At 50.1% G+C, this 14773-nt stretch overlaps 1 protein-coding gene across 1 annotated transcript in view; it reads right to left on the minus strand.

The window, feature by feature from the left end:
* LEKR1 (leucine, glutamate and lysine rich 1) overlaps positions 1–11979 on the minus strand; it is a 31504-nt gene extending 19525 nt beyond the window's left edge. The window contains exons 1-2 of the mRNA XM_054282307.1: positions 11881–11979; positions 2861–3075 (exon numbers count right to left, since the gene is read on the minus strand). Of these exons, the coding sequence (XP_054138282.1) occupies positions 2861–3075; positions 11881–11928 (263 nt within the window). The 5' untranslated portion in view covers positions 11929–11979. The remainder of the gene's footprint in view (positions 1–2860; positions 3076–11880) is intronic.
* Between the last annotated feature and the right edge of the window lie 2794 nt (positions 11980–14773).

Here is a 14773-nt window from a genome sequence, read left to right on the forward strand (position 1 = left end):
CATTCCCAGCCGTGCTGGCAGCCCCTGGTGCCCTCTGTGGCAGTGGGAGGTTCAGGACCTGCTCACCCCGGCGCTGGCAGGGGCAGAACAGCACGGAGAACCCAGAGGGAGCTCTGAGAACATCCCCGAGCAGGAGGGGCAGCTCCCCTGCCCCGGCCATTTCCAGCACTCATCCCTGCCCAGGGTCCCGGTGGGATGGAGCAGCACCGGCGCTGCCACCAGCACAGAGGCACTCAGCTGTTGGAATTTATAAAATTAGAGGGGTTTTGGGAAATGGTTAAAATGGTTTAAAAAGTTACATAGGTTTCAGACTGAAGTTTTGTTAGCATTGTAGGTATAGCAGAAAAGTTTTCTAAGTAAGCAGAAAAGTTTCCTAATTAAGCAGAAAAGTTTCCATCAGAATCTCTCATCACTGAGATGATTTTATGTCGTTCTGTATCACCCCACCCTCTAGAGACATTCTCTTTAGATCAGTGAGCTGTTAACGTCATGTCTCCATTGTGTGTCTTGAGACCGATGTGCTGGAAATAAAAGCAAAAATCTCTTCACTGGTCTGGTTCCAATGTTGTCCAAATCTGGACGTTTTGCCGTGGCAAGTGAGTTCCTTTTTAAAAACGTGAGTTCCTGACACAATTAAACTTATATCTACCCTTTAACCCAATACTCAGCAGCCTGGAACATTCTATCCCAAAAAAGCCCCAGCCCAGCATTTTCACTGCCATGAAGCTCTGGGAGCTGCCCAGAGCCAGGAGCTGCTCACTTTCATTTCACAGCCCGGAGATGCTCATTTTCTGTTCAGCCAGTGCTGAAGTCACCACCCCTGGAAGTGTTCAAGATAAGTGTGGATGTGGCACTTGAGGACATCTTTACTTCTATTTTACATTTCCTACACTGGGTGCGGCTGAATTTCGCTAATTAAATTAACAATAACTCAATTAATTACCAAGACTGAGGTGATTCTAACACAGAATAAGGTTGAGCAGTAGGATCAGGGCAGTCTGCTCCCCTTCTCCTGCCAGGACCCCAAAGGAAAGGTAACTAAGGACAGGCAAACTCCCAGGTGCTTTCAAGGTTAACCACAGGTACCAGCAGGGATAGCTGAACCCAGAGGGAACAGAAACCTGAAACAGCCTGCAAATGATAAGAGATTCAATCCCTTGGTCTGGCAGAGATAAAAGTGAGAAAAAGGCATGTTTGGCTTCTGGGAGCAGTGATTTGTCAGCCTGGCCAGAGCCAGGATGTTGAATAGTTTATACCTCACCGCAAGGTAGTCAGAGAGGCCCAGGACAGCAAGGAGAAGATAAGGAACACTCAGCCAAGTTTCTTAACAAGGCACAATGGTTGATTTATGGCTGGAATGGAAACCTACTGCAAGTATCCCACTTGATTTCAGCAGCTTTTAAATCAAGTGGAGCCTTAGGGGAGAAATTGCAGAGATAAAAATTTTATTAACTGTTCCAGCTTCACTCCAAAAAGTCAGCTCGATGAAAATTTAAAGTTTAGCCCTGGCAAATGAGCCTCCACAAGAAGAATGTGCTGTCAGTGCATTTGCTCACACACTGCCACCAGAGCTGCCACCCAGGGTCGTTAAAGGGACAAGGAGCAAACAAGCTTTAAAAATAGATATTAAACCACAGAAAATATTAAATATCAGGAAGGAGGGGTGGAAGATGTTAAATTTAAATTAAAAAGATATTGCAAGAAACATTATGAGTAACTTACAAGATAAACGCATTTTGTTCACTTTCGTGGGAACTTGCGCTCTAAAATTAATCTTTTATTAGTAATATTAGCAAGCAAAAGCCTAACTAAATTCACTAATTAATTTTTAACAGTATTTGAGTGATTCTGCCAAAAAAGCAAGTTCCCAAAGCATTTCAGTCCAATCTCAAGAGCACCTTCAGCTCTACATCCCTTGGTGTGAGGCAGTCACGCAAGGAACACCCTTCCTGGGGATCCCAAAAATCAAACTGAGCTGATAATTAAAATTAGAACCTCATCCTTACAAAAAAACTTCTGTTTGAGTCAGATGAGCCAAAAATTACCCAGGAGTTTCTGGTAGCTTCAATCCATCTGTAGCAAACTTGAGCAAACTGCATTTTTACAAAGTATCTTTTATCAATTGACTATAAACATCAATTCTTTATAGTCCTACTGTAATCAATTAATGGAATATAACAATAGAGTCCAAAATATGTGCACGGAAAAGGATATAGATCCTGTAAGTATGAGCTGAAAGAACACACTTGAAGGTCCTAACTGTGCCCTGAAAATCCAAATGCAGCTCTGAGATCCATCATTAATTACTGGAGTTTTATGGTACAAAACTCCCCCTTTAAGTGGGGCCTTCCCATATCTGTCAGGATTTGAAACCTCCTGTTTGTGGAGCAAAGTGCCCCTGGCATTTCCCAAACTGTCCCTCGCTGCTTTGGGATTCTGTCCCAGCCCTGCAGAGAGGGAATCCTGAGACTGCCAGGGAAGGACACTGGGAATTCTTCACTGAGACAGCCAGCCCAAACCTCAGACCTGTGGCACTCCCAGTCCTGGGGAATTTCATTTGGAGTATTAGAGATTTATTACAGGATGATAAGATATTCATCTTTTCCCCTTGGGAGGGTGTGCAGGGGAAATCCCTCTGAGTGCTTCTGGCCTTTCCTTCACCTTCCACACACCGGCTGCTCCTAAACTGCTCAGGAATTCTGAACCTGCTTCCACGGGACACTGTGAAAGGTGATTTAAATCAAGCATTGCAGAGTATATGGGCCATCTGAGAACAGAAAGACCAACGTTATTTGTATTTGAAGCGGCTTTTGTGCTGCAATTCCCTGCCCCAGGATCTCCAGAGAGGATGTGCTCTGACCTTTCCGTCTTGGACTCGCTCTCAGCCCGGCAGCGCTCCAGGTCGTGGTGAAGAGCCTGCAACTCTGCCTGGAGCCTCTGCTCCCGTTCTAGGCTGCCCTTGTACACCTTAATCTCCTTCTCCATTGCTTTCACTTTGTCCTCCATCGCCTTGAACTCGTGGAGCGTCAGGTAGCTGACTCCGCAGTATTTGCACACTGTCTGGTCCCGGGGCATCTGCAAAGAGAGAAAATGCTTCAGTGTCTCAGAGAAACAGGTTCAGCTAAAAACCCCTCAGTCACGCTAAGAAACAATAACAAATCCAAACAATTTCAACCATTTGCTGCTCTGGAACATTTGAGATCAGATGATATTATTGCTTTAGCAAATAAAGACAAAAATCGTCATTAGCAAAATGAACCCCAGCTAGAGCAGCACTTTTCCTTCCTGGCAACTTCCCAAGATACATAAATTTGATATGTGGGAACTCCCACTGAAATGCTGAAGTACTTCTGAGTTAGGTTGGAGGTATTAATGGAAAAGGAAATGCTGTGTTTTATAAAGCTGTTTCATTAATGAAACTGGGATTACCAGATAAATGTTATTTCTCTGGGTCTCTGACAACTCAAATCCAAGTGAAGGAGGCAAGAGGAGGGAGAGTGAATAAAGTGAGGTAATCCACAATCCTCACAAAAATAATTGCTGAGTGATGCTGAGGTGTCCATGGCACTGGGGTGCTGTGGAATCTGTAACCCCTCTGCCAGGAATGAAGGACTCAGGACTGGTTATAAAACACAGAGCATGTAACATCCATCCAAAGGAAAGGCCATGTATTAAACTGGGAAACAGACTTTTCCAACTGAGCTGGTTATTAACCTTGAAGCAAGGAACATGCAAGCACCTGTTCAAACAGTTTAAATCCAATTAAGAAACTTTGTTTTACAGAAGAAGAAAAAAAAAGATGTTTTGAGACATTGGGATAAACAGAAAGAAACCCTACCGAGAGGAAAGAAAAGAGCTTTCAAAAATTATAAATTAAAGACTCATACAACAACCTTTAGGAGTTTAAATACAGCTTGATATAAACAATGTTTCAGGGTGCCTTAGACAAGCTTTATTTCCTCATTTCCTAATGTTGCTCCAGTTTAAACCCCTCTGGTTACAGCTGCTCTGGAGGAGCCGACAATGCAAGTTTATTTTTCCTGGCAGCTGCAGTCTGTGCTTGGAAACCTGAAACTGTTCCTCGGGACAAGCACCCCGAAGTTCCAAAGGCCTGGAATGAGGGCAGTGGGAAAGGACAAAGCGAGCTGCGCAGGGAGCACAGGAGGGGTTTATCAGGGAGGACACGGTGCCCCGTGCAGCACAGCCACTGCTGCTGCTCACGCTGACAGCTGAGAACTTTCACTGCTTCTCCCACCAAAAACGAGATAGAGTCCCCAGGGGGCTGAACTGCAAAGGGCTTGTGCAAGGACCAAAACTTCTTGGCTTTCAGCTTTGTTACTAAATGTCAAAATAAATGAAGTCATAGAACAACAAATACTCCCCGTCTGGGCTCAGCTGGAAGTGCTCTCCTTCCCATCCATTCCTCAGGTGAAATGAAAATCTGGGAGGATTCCTGATCAGGCTGGATTTGCTACAGAGTCAAAAAATCACAGAATAGGAAAGGCTGTGTAAATCAGGACCTTGCTCTGCACATTAATAATTACCCTGCAAGCACTGCAATAAGTGTACAGATTGAACAGCCTCCAAACATCCACCTTAATACATGGAACGGTTCCCTGGCACCAGGAACGGATTTGGCACACGCTGAGTGATGCCAGCCACAGTCAATTTAAACCCAGCACATCTGTCCAGGGTACCTGGGAAATTGCCAGGGCCCAGATGAAAGTGAAAGGAGCAAGGAAGGCACTGACCTGACCTCCCATCCTGAATCCAAGGTTCCTCTCTCATGGAATCCCAGGATGGTTTGGGTTAAAAGGGACCTTAAATCCCACCCAGTGCCACCCCTGCCACGGCAGGGACACCTTCCATTGTCCCAACGCCAGTGTCCAGCCTGGCCTTGGGCACTGCCAGGGATCCAGGGGCAGCCCCAGCTGTGCCAGGGGCTGCCCACCCTGCCAGGGAACAATTCCTAACTCCCAATCTCCCATCTGACCCAGGAATTCCAATATCCCATCTATCCCTGCCCCCGGCAGCCTTATAAATAAATGGTCTTTCCAGGAGAAAAGCTCCACCAGGCCTTGTCTCTTAGACACCAAAGTTGACCAACCATTAAACAAAACCTGTAGGAAAAAAACTCATCATTTCTTGTGCTTGCAAATTACCTTTTCTGGAACAGTGAGATTGCTGAGTAACCACAAAGGATGTGTACTAAACACAAATTCATGGTTTCAGATTCCACATTTCACTGTTTCCATTTGATAAAAACACTGCTGTCATCTTAACTTCAAAGCAGGAAAAGAACAGGGGAAAAACAGTTCGGAAGGAATAGAAAAGGAAACTATCAGAGCTCTGAGTAGAAAGGGGACTTATGTGCCCTGAGTGAGCACTGAGGACAAGCAGTGAACAGAAAAAATCAATTAGGAATTTAAAAACCAGTTTTGCTGAGGACAAAGTGCTTGATCTGGGAAGGTATTTATCCATAAGGCTTTGAGCTACAGTTGTGAGTGATGCACAGATGCTGTAAAGCATCTGGGGGAACAGTTTCCACTCTGCAGTTGGTTTTGGAAGGAAATATTATCCCCTGGTTACAAAGATTTCTTTAGCTACCAAGGCAAGGGGAGGACTGAGCCAAGAGGGTTAATCACTCAAATTACATCTGTCTGACTCAGTTTCATCTGTAGAGCATAAGCTGTAAGGAAAAAAAAAGAAAAGAAATTGGTGGTCTGGACCATTTTTAGCCTTTTGAAAGATGAGACAGGAATTTGAACTTGACCAAATAACTGCAGGGTGTGTCAGCTCGTGCACCACCACCCCTCTGCTCTGGAATTTCGCGTTCCACCCACAAACACCCCAGGATGGAGAGCTGGATTCCTGTTTGGAAGATCGAGCTCCTCTCATTGGACAGGGCTTTGATGTTACAGCACCCAGCACGGGGATCGCTGACCACAGAACCCTGAAACTGCTCAGCCTGGAAAAGCTCTGCAGGAGCACGGAGTGCCTCCATCCCACAGCACCCACATGCACAGGGCTGATAAACCCCAGCACTGCCCTGGGCAGCTGGGCCAGGCTGGACAGCCCTTCCCATGGAGAAAATTCCTCACATCACCCTCCGCTCCTTGGTCCACGGATCTGTCAGGACTGAGATTGCTTCAGCAAGGACTGGTCAAAACCCAAAAACTCTGTATTTGTCCAAATTAAACTTGTAGCTGGAAACATAAAAGTCAAGAAAAAATTAATAATCCTTATGCTGCAGCTGGGTGGTCTTAAATTATTTCTGTATGTTGATTTATTCCGCCTTATTACCAAATTTTACTTTCTTTTTTGTTTCATTCCTCTCCCACATCATTTTCATGTTTCTCATCCTGTCTGTCCCTCTTCTGACACACCAGTCAATCCCTACTGCACAAAAAGAAATGATGACTCAAACCACACCACTGATTTTTGAGGAAGAAAGGGGAATCTTTTTGATGTATATGAAAAATGAGGAGGTACCAGATTGAAATTTATATTTGCCTTAGTCAGAGAAAGATTTTTAAAAGGTCTCAGTAGAAACTTCACTTCTTTTAAAAGAAACAAAGTGTATTTATGAGCCAAGTTTTCAATCAGCACCTACCCCAGAGCACTACAGATGGTACTGCTGAGCCACACTGCTCACATCATTATTTGCTGCCTGCCCATAAAATCACAGTTGCAAAACAAAAATCCCTGTGCTTGCTTTGAACACATGAACAGTGGAGAAACAGGCTGGGAGCAAAACCAGGAGGTTGCTTCACCCAAAACATGCCCTGGGAAAATCCCTGCGTCATGACAAGAAACAGCACCGGGAGCTCAGGTGGCTGAACCCACTGCAGCCTGGCGGAAAGCAGAATAATGAACCCTGACATTGTCACACTCACAGAGCTGCAAACACCAGCACAGGGCCAGCAAACAAACAAAACAAAAAAAAAAAAAAAAAAGGTTTTGTGTGAGAAAACCTTGGATAGAGAGAATACAGCCCTGGTTTTGTGAGAAAACCTTGGATATAGAGAATACAGCCCTGGTTTTGTGAGAAAACCTTGGATAGAGAGAATACAGCCCTGGTTTTGTGAGAAAACCTTGGATATAGAGAATACAGCCCTGGTGTGATGAGAAAAGATTGGCTGTAGTGAATACAATCCTGGTTTTGTGAGAAAACTTTGGATTTAGAGAATGCAGCCCTGGTGTGATGAGAAAAGCGTGGCTGTAGTGCCTAGAGAGGGTGGGGAGTGTCCCTCAGTGGAGATGCTGAACTATCTGGGTGCAATCCCTGGCAGTGCCCAGGTTGGACGCTGGGGCCTGGAGCCACCTGGGATGGTGAAGGTGTCCCTGTGTCCCTGCCATGGCACCTGAAGGTCCCTTCCAACCCAAAGCATTGCAGGATTTTCTCCCATTTCCAGAGCACTCCCCAGCACCCAGAACACTCCCACAGCAGGAGCCCCAACAGCACAAAACATCGCAAATTCCACACTGAGTGCTGGAAACCTCATTTGGCACTGGAGCAGCTGGGGGACATCACCTCCAGGAGAATCCAGGGGGCCAGCAGGATGCTGAAACGGGCTCTGCCATTCTGCCACGCTTATCTGGAGGGCACAAACTGGAATTTTATCTGCTTTTAAATGCCTGCTGGTGCCACTGCAGCGCGTCCCAAGCACGGAGCTGTGCTGTCCTGGTGGATGGGACGGGCCGTGGGCTCCCAGCCACAGCTGGAACTCTGTGTTCCAGAACCTTCCACAGGAAAACCCCAGTGCTGGGTTCACAGACAGCAGCAGGAGGGAAGCTGCCACGATGTGCTCACGCAGAGCCCACACTGTGTCCCACACCCGATACCCTGGGGACACCACAGGACGTTCTGTCCCCATGGGGAACAGCTCAGGCTGCCTGCCCGGCCCCAGCTCCTCTCTCCTGGCCTCACACAACTCCCAGTCTCTCAGGGGATCTTGGCCCTATTAATGTTATGATTTATGGTAACAAAGCTCTTTTTTTAAAAGAAAATATGAAAATAAATATAACTGTGTTTGCTGCTTCGAGGACTTGGGTCGTTCTGTTGCTGTTCTGTTTCCTGTTTCAGGGAGATCCTCAATGCAAAGCTGCATCTTCCCTCCTATTTCCCTCCACTCCCACAGAACTTTAATTAAAGTCCAAAGGCACAAAAAATGATTCATCTACCACTGGCAGCAAACAGCTATCAAGGTGAAATATAAAAGCCTTGAGGAAAAATTAAACCAAAATAAAACATTAACCAAGCAATAAAACCAGAAGTCCCCAAAAATACACATCCATGACATTGGGTCAAGGAAACACTAACTCCCTTCTGTACCCTGCTGGGCTCTGTGACACCTCTCAGGCTGAGTTTGCTTGCAGAAACTCTATGTAAATACATTAAAAGTAGGCATTAAAAGCCACTGATTTCCACCTTTACTAACTATTAGTTCCCAAGAAGTATGCAACTATAAATACAAAAGAATACTATAAACTTTAATAATGGATAGGTAGATATTTTATTCACCTATTGTTCCTGTTTTTTTCATTTAGCACCCATCTTGCAATGAATGTGAAATGCAATGTTGTGGAAGGGGTGTGAGAACAGAAGAAGGAATAAGAGAGAGAAGAAGTTAAAGTTTTTATACAGTTCTCTGAGGTAAAATAGATCAGAACATGAAGAACCAAGGTCCCTTCACATCATTCCCCTCATTTTCTCACAAAATGCTGAGAAATCTCCTTCCATGTAATGCTGTGAAAGGGGTGGGGTATGAAAGCAGAAGAAGGAATGGGAGAGAGAAGAAAGCAGGGACATGTAGAAGTTTTTACACAGTTCTCTGAAGCAAAACAGATCAGAACATGAAGAACCAAGGTTCCTTCACATCATTCCCCTCACAAAATGCTGAGAAATCTCCTTCCCTCTAGACTAAAACTTCCTTTAAAATAAAATCGTGATAAACAGCTTGCACAGCTCCAAGGAGAGGAAAATGAGAGCCTGAGCCTGTGAGGCTGCTCCTGGATGCCTTGTGATTGCCACAACCCAACCTCCAGCATCCATCCATGCATCCATCATCCATCCATGCATCCATCCATCATCCATCCATCCATCATCCATCCATCCATCCATCATCCCTGTCCATCCATCCATCCATCCCTCCATCTTCCATCCCTCCATCCATCCATCATCCATCCATCCATCATCCCTGTCCATCCATCCATCCATCCATCCCTCCATCCATCCATCATCCATCCATCCATCATCCATCCATCCATCATCCCTGTCCATCCATCCATCCATGCCAGCCCAGCACCAGGCCAGGGCACATCCCTCACTCTGGGCAGCCCTCAGTGCCTGAGAGGCTCCATCCCTGCAGCCCCACGTGCTCCCTGGGCCTGGACACCCACCCTGGGAGCACGTGCTCCTCTGGCACAGCTGGCACACATCTGGCTGCACTGGGAGCCGGCTGACAGGGAGATTCCAAAGGAGAGGCTGTAAAATCTGGGCAGCAGAGAACAACGGGAAGGGAACGAGCACATGTGTGCAGAAAGGACGGCAGATACAAGGGCAGGAAATGGTGAGAATGACTTGCAGTGCCTTGGAACCATGCTGCAGCTACAACACGAGCCAGCTGAGGAGGAGATGAGCACAGCACAGGATGTGGCAAACCCCGGCACTTTCCCATCCCAAACCCCGCGCTGTCGCTGCCTTGGAGCTCACACGTGGCACGAGGAGGATGGGACAGGAGCAGAACTCTGTCCATATATGCAGATCCTGTGTCCTCTGCACCGGATGTTTTTGTTAAATGTGTACCCAGCACTGCTGGGATCTCCAGAGATTGCCTGCCCCATCCTCTACTTTGAGGGACAAGCTGAAGTGACAATCCCACTGGGAGAATTGCACAACAGCCGGGAGAGCTGCTGCAGAGTTTCAGAGCAATGCTTTCAACCAAAGCACATGCAGAAATGTGAGGAAAAGACTCATTTGCACCTGGAAATGAACCACCACCTCCTGTGAGCAGTTACTGTGCCCTCAGGTATTTTCCAGAATGAGCAAACCCAGCTCTGTTATCCTTTCTTAGAAGAATTTAAAGCTCTTTTTACTATTTTTGCTCTTTTCTAAATTCCCATCAGTCACGTCATAATTTTAAAGCCTGCAGCTCCGAACTGAAACCTCAACAGCCCTGGACAGATGGACAACAAAGACTCAAGTTTCACATGTGATTCCTATTACAATTATTGAGCTATTCAAACTATTAATACATTAACAGATTCTTTCTGTGTAACATCCCTTTGTTCACTTTATTCTGCTTATGACCTGATTACAGCCCTCAGACTGTTAAGTCTGACAAGGAGGTTATTATGGATTTTGTATTGATGCATTGGATTAGTTTTAAAAGCCTTATTTTTGCCAAGAGTATGGAGTTTAATGCTGTTCCCAGAGTGCTCACACCCCTTCCCGACTGGCACCAGCATATTCCTTATTGTAATCCAAGATCTTGGCTCGACAGTAACCAGCAGCCACTGACACTGGTGCTGACAGAACTCATGTCACTGCATTTCTGTGCCTGCCCTGGCTGCTGCTCCCTCCCTGTGCCAGCACGCGGCGAGCACATGGGGCAGGAACTGCCTCAGGAACTGATCCCAACATAAAACAGGCTCAAGTGCCACCAAACTGCAGCTTTTAGTCATTAAAGGAAATATTAAGCAGTAACCAGCTCCAGGAGGACTCCCTCCTTCAGCAGTTTGGTACAACTGTTTCTGTGAGAAGCTTACACTGATTTTTGCTCACCACTGTACCCCGTTGGGGCTAAAAAACTAACTGCTAAATACACAAACTTAGTGGGATCCTTCCTGCTACCAAAACAGCTGCTCACGAGTCTGGAAGTTCCACAGCTTCTCCCCTTCTTCTTTTTTAAGGCTAAGCATTCATTTTCCCTTTCTTTATCCATCCTACCCATCCTTAATTTCTCAGAAATCATCTCAGAAATTGTCTGAACAGTTTCCTGGACTAAGCCAGGCAGAATTTCTCCAGGCTGAGTACACAAAGCTTTTAAATGACTTGTCAATTACGAGCTGCAGACCGAGGAATGAGGACAGCTGGGTGTTGTACTGCCAGGGTGAAAACTTGATGGTGTTACAAAAAGTGACTCGTGTTCCACTTGAGTGCAGCCTCCTCCTAAACTGAGCCATACAAACAGCAGCGCTGTTACACCGGCAATCATCTGTCTGGCAAACAAAAGAACACACAAAGACACGAGGGGAGGGCAAGGGGAATGTTCCGTCCCCGTGTGTGTTGATACTCCTCTGGAACATGTCATGCTCTGCAGTCCTTCCGAGCTCCCGGCAGCAAAACACGCCAGAACAGGGGAAATCTGAGACTCACCCGCACTGACAGCCCCAGCACAGAGCGAGATGTTCCCCAAAACTCACCTGCACTGACAGCCCCGGCACAGGGCGAGGTGTGCCCCAAAACTCACCCGCACTGACAGCCCCAGCACAGAGCGAGATGTTCCCCAAAACTCACCTGCAGTGACATCCCCGGCACAGGGCGAGGTGTGCCCCAAAACTCACCTGCAGTGACAGCCCCGGCACAGGGCGAGGTGTGCCCCAAAACTCACCCGCACTGACATCCCCGGCACAGGGCGAGGTGTGCCCCAAAACTCACCTGCAGTGACAGCCCCGGCACAGACTCAGGAGTTACTCTGCAGGGTTCCTATAGAATTACTGTAATTACACCGCACAAAGAGTGAGGAAATCCAACACCCAGCCGAACCCAGGGCCAAAATGTACACACAATGCACCGGTGCTCACAGGCCTGTGCAACATCCCTGAGCTGCTGCAGGAGCTCCGAGCGTCGGGGTCTGGCATTTCCACAGCTCGTACCTTGCGGATCTCCTCGGGCAGCGCGTGGACGGGGCCGCGCCGCTCCATGGCCTCCCGCGGGCTGGGCGGCGGGCTCCGGGAGCGGCGGGGGCTCGGGGTTCCGGGAGCGGCCGGGGCTCGGGGCTCAGGGCCCGCCGGGGTCCCGGCCGGGGGGACCCGTGAGGGGCGGGGGGGGCGCGGCGGCCGCCGCCATTTTGTGGCCGCGGCGTCCGCCGTAACCGCGGCAACGGCGCGTGCGCGTCAGAGGGGCTGAGGGGAGCGCGGCCCGGGCTCGCCGCAGGGTCGGGGTTTAGTGCACCCCCAAAATCCCCCTGACACCCCAAAGCCAACCCTGACATGACCAACACGGCTCCCCAGAGCCGCTCCTGACACCCCGAAGCCGGCCCCGACATGCCGAATCGGGCCTTGACACTCCAAAGCCAAACCATGACACCCCAAATTCTTCCCTGCCACCCCGAAGCCGGCCCCAAAATCCTGAGTTCGATTTTGACACAACAAAGACAAACCTTAACACCCCAAATTCGGCCCTGCCACCCCGAAGCCCCCCAATACCCCGAAGTGAAACCCTGACACCCCAAAGCCAAAACCTGACATCCCAGATTTGACCCTGCCACCCCAAATTTGGCCCTGCACTGGCAAAGCCACCCCCCATGTCTCGAATTTGGCCCTGACATTCCAAACCTGTCCCTGACTCCCCAAATTCTATACTGACACCCCAAAACCACCTCTCTCCCCCCAGCCTGCCCTGACAGCCCAAATTTAACCGTGACACCCCAAAGCCCCTCCTGACACCTCAAACCTGCATCTGATACCCCTAATTCAGCCCCACCAGCCCAAATTCGGCTCCGACACCCCAAAGCCGCCCCTGACACCCCCAATTAGTCCCCGCCACCCCAAATCCGGCCCTGCCAGCCGGGTCATCTGCGTGTCACACCCGAGGCACGAGCTCAACCTCGGGATGAACCGGGAGCCGCCAGCTCCCGGTGAGACCCACTGGAGCGAACACACAGTCACGAAAATAAATAAATCAGGGGAGGATTGGCAGAGAGATTCGGCAGTTTCAGCGGGATTAATTCCACTTTCTGCCCTTCTTTCCAGCGCTGATGGGTTCCTGTTTCCTCCAAATCCCAGTCCCTGTTGGGACTTGGCTTGATCACACAGCAGGGAGCATCTGCCCAAAGGAATTCCTACATCCCCCAAGCAGTTCCTACATCTCCAAAACATTCCCTACAGCCTTATATAAAACAATACACCCCCAAACCCATAATTTAGGGACACACACAAAAAACTGGGGACAGGCCATGAAAAAAAAAAAAAAACCGAGGTGACCTTAATTTAATTTATGTGCGACCCGTCTCTGAGATGAAGCATTAGTAAGGTTGGGAGATGAATAGGGGAGAAAAGGGAGGTTGGATTGAAGAAAGCAGTTAATTTTAGGGGACAGAAACAAAAGCTTTATTGGGAAAAAAAGGAAAATTGCATCAGTAAGGGGGGGGGGGGGGGGGGAGGAAGAAAGGGTGAATAAGTGCTGCCTCAACAGAGGGATGCTAAACCGGGGGGGAGACGGAGGGCACCGTGCGCTGGTTTGGGCTCCCGGCGCCCTCCGTCTCCCCCCGGCTCTGCACGGCGGTGCCACGCGTGTCACCGCGGGTCCCTCGCGTGTGGCCGCCGTGCCCCGTCCCGCGTTGCGTGCCGAGCTCCGAGCCGCGCTAATCCCGCCTTGGCAGCCGCCTCACGCCCCCGCCTCCGTTTTAACCTCTTCGTGCTTCCACGCCAGGCGCGGGCGAACGGGGGGGAGCGCGTGTTGCGTGTGAAGGGCGGCTCGCCCCCCGCGGGGGTCATTAATTAAGATCTGCATTAATAGGAGCTGGCGAGAGCCCGCCTTGGCTGGGAGCGGGGTCTGGGAGCGGGGTCTGGCCGCGCCGTGCCGGCAGCTGTTCCCGCCGTGCGTGATGGCGGCGGGCGGGGGGGCGGCGGCGGGCGGCGGCTCTCACGCGATGGCGGGGCTGACGTGCCGAGCCGGGGTGTCGTGAGGCGCGGCCGTGAGCTCAGCGCGGATCACCGCGGGCGGCGAGCGGGGGGAGCGCGGCAGGCCGGGGGGAAGGCGGGCTGCAGCACGCAGCAGGCAGCAGGCAGGCAGGGAGGGACGGGGGAACGAAGGCTGCTGCATCCCGGATCCCCCCACCCCGGCCGTGCCCGCTGAGGAGGGGCTGGAGGGGGCTTGGCCAGAGGGAGCTGAAGGGATCCGGTCTTGGGGATCCCGTGTTTGGGGGGCTGAGGGGAGCTTGTCCCAGAGGGTTCTGAGGGGATCCAGGTATTGGCGGGGCTGAGAGGAGCCTGTCCTGGAGTGGATCCAGTCCTGTGGAGATGGAGGCGATCCTGTGCTTGGGGACCTGAAAGACATTGGACAAAGGGGAGCCTGTGGATGAGAAGATCCAGCCCTGGGGCGCTGAGCAGAGGCTGTCGTAGGGGCAATAAAGGAGATCGTGCCTTTGAGGTCTGAGGGAAGGTTGCATAGAGGGAGCCTGTCCTTTGGGAAGGCTGAGGGCAGCCTGTCCGAGGGGATCGGGGGAGATCCTGTCCTGGAGGTGTGGCGAACCTGACAGAGCCGTGCTGAGCCAGCCGGGATGCTCCCAGGCCAGGGCCCTGTGGGAAGCAGAGCACAGGAGAAGCACTCGGCTCTGAAGCAGCTGTTTCCTCCCGGCAGGAAGCCCCCACAAACCCCCCACTCCTCACGGAGCCCACGGCCCGCTCCACACATCCGCGGTGGCTCCGGGGGCTGAGGGGGTCGGCCAGCCCTGCCCGAGGCCTCGAGCCGCGGCCGGGCCGGAGCACGGCCGTGTCTGTGCCGGTGGCACGGTGCCGGCGTTCGTGCCAGCCCCGGCGCCCGGCA

This window comes from Melozone crissalis, unplaced genomic scaffold (assembly GCF_028551555.1).
Source record: "Melozone crissalis strain CALT ecotype California unplaced genomic scaffold, PUWL_Pcris_2 ptg000034l_1, whole genome shotgun sequence".
Lineage (NCBI taxonomy): Eukaryota > Metazoa > Chordata > Aves > Passeriformes > Passerellidae > Melozone > Melozone crissalis.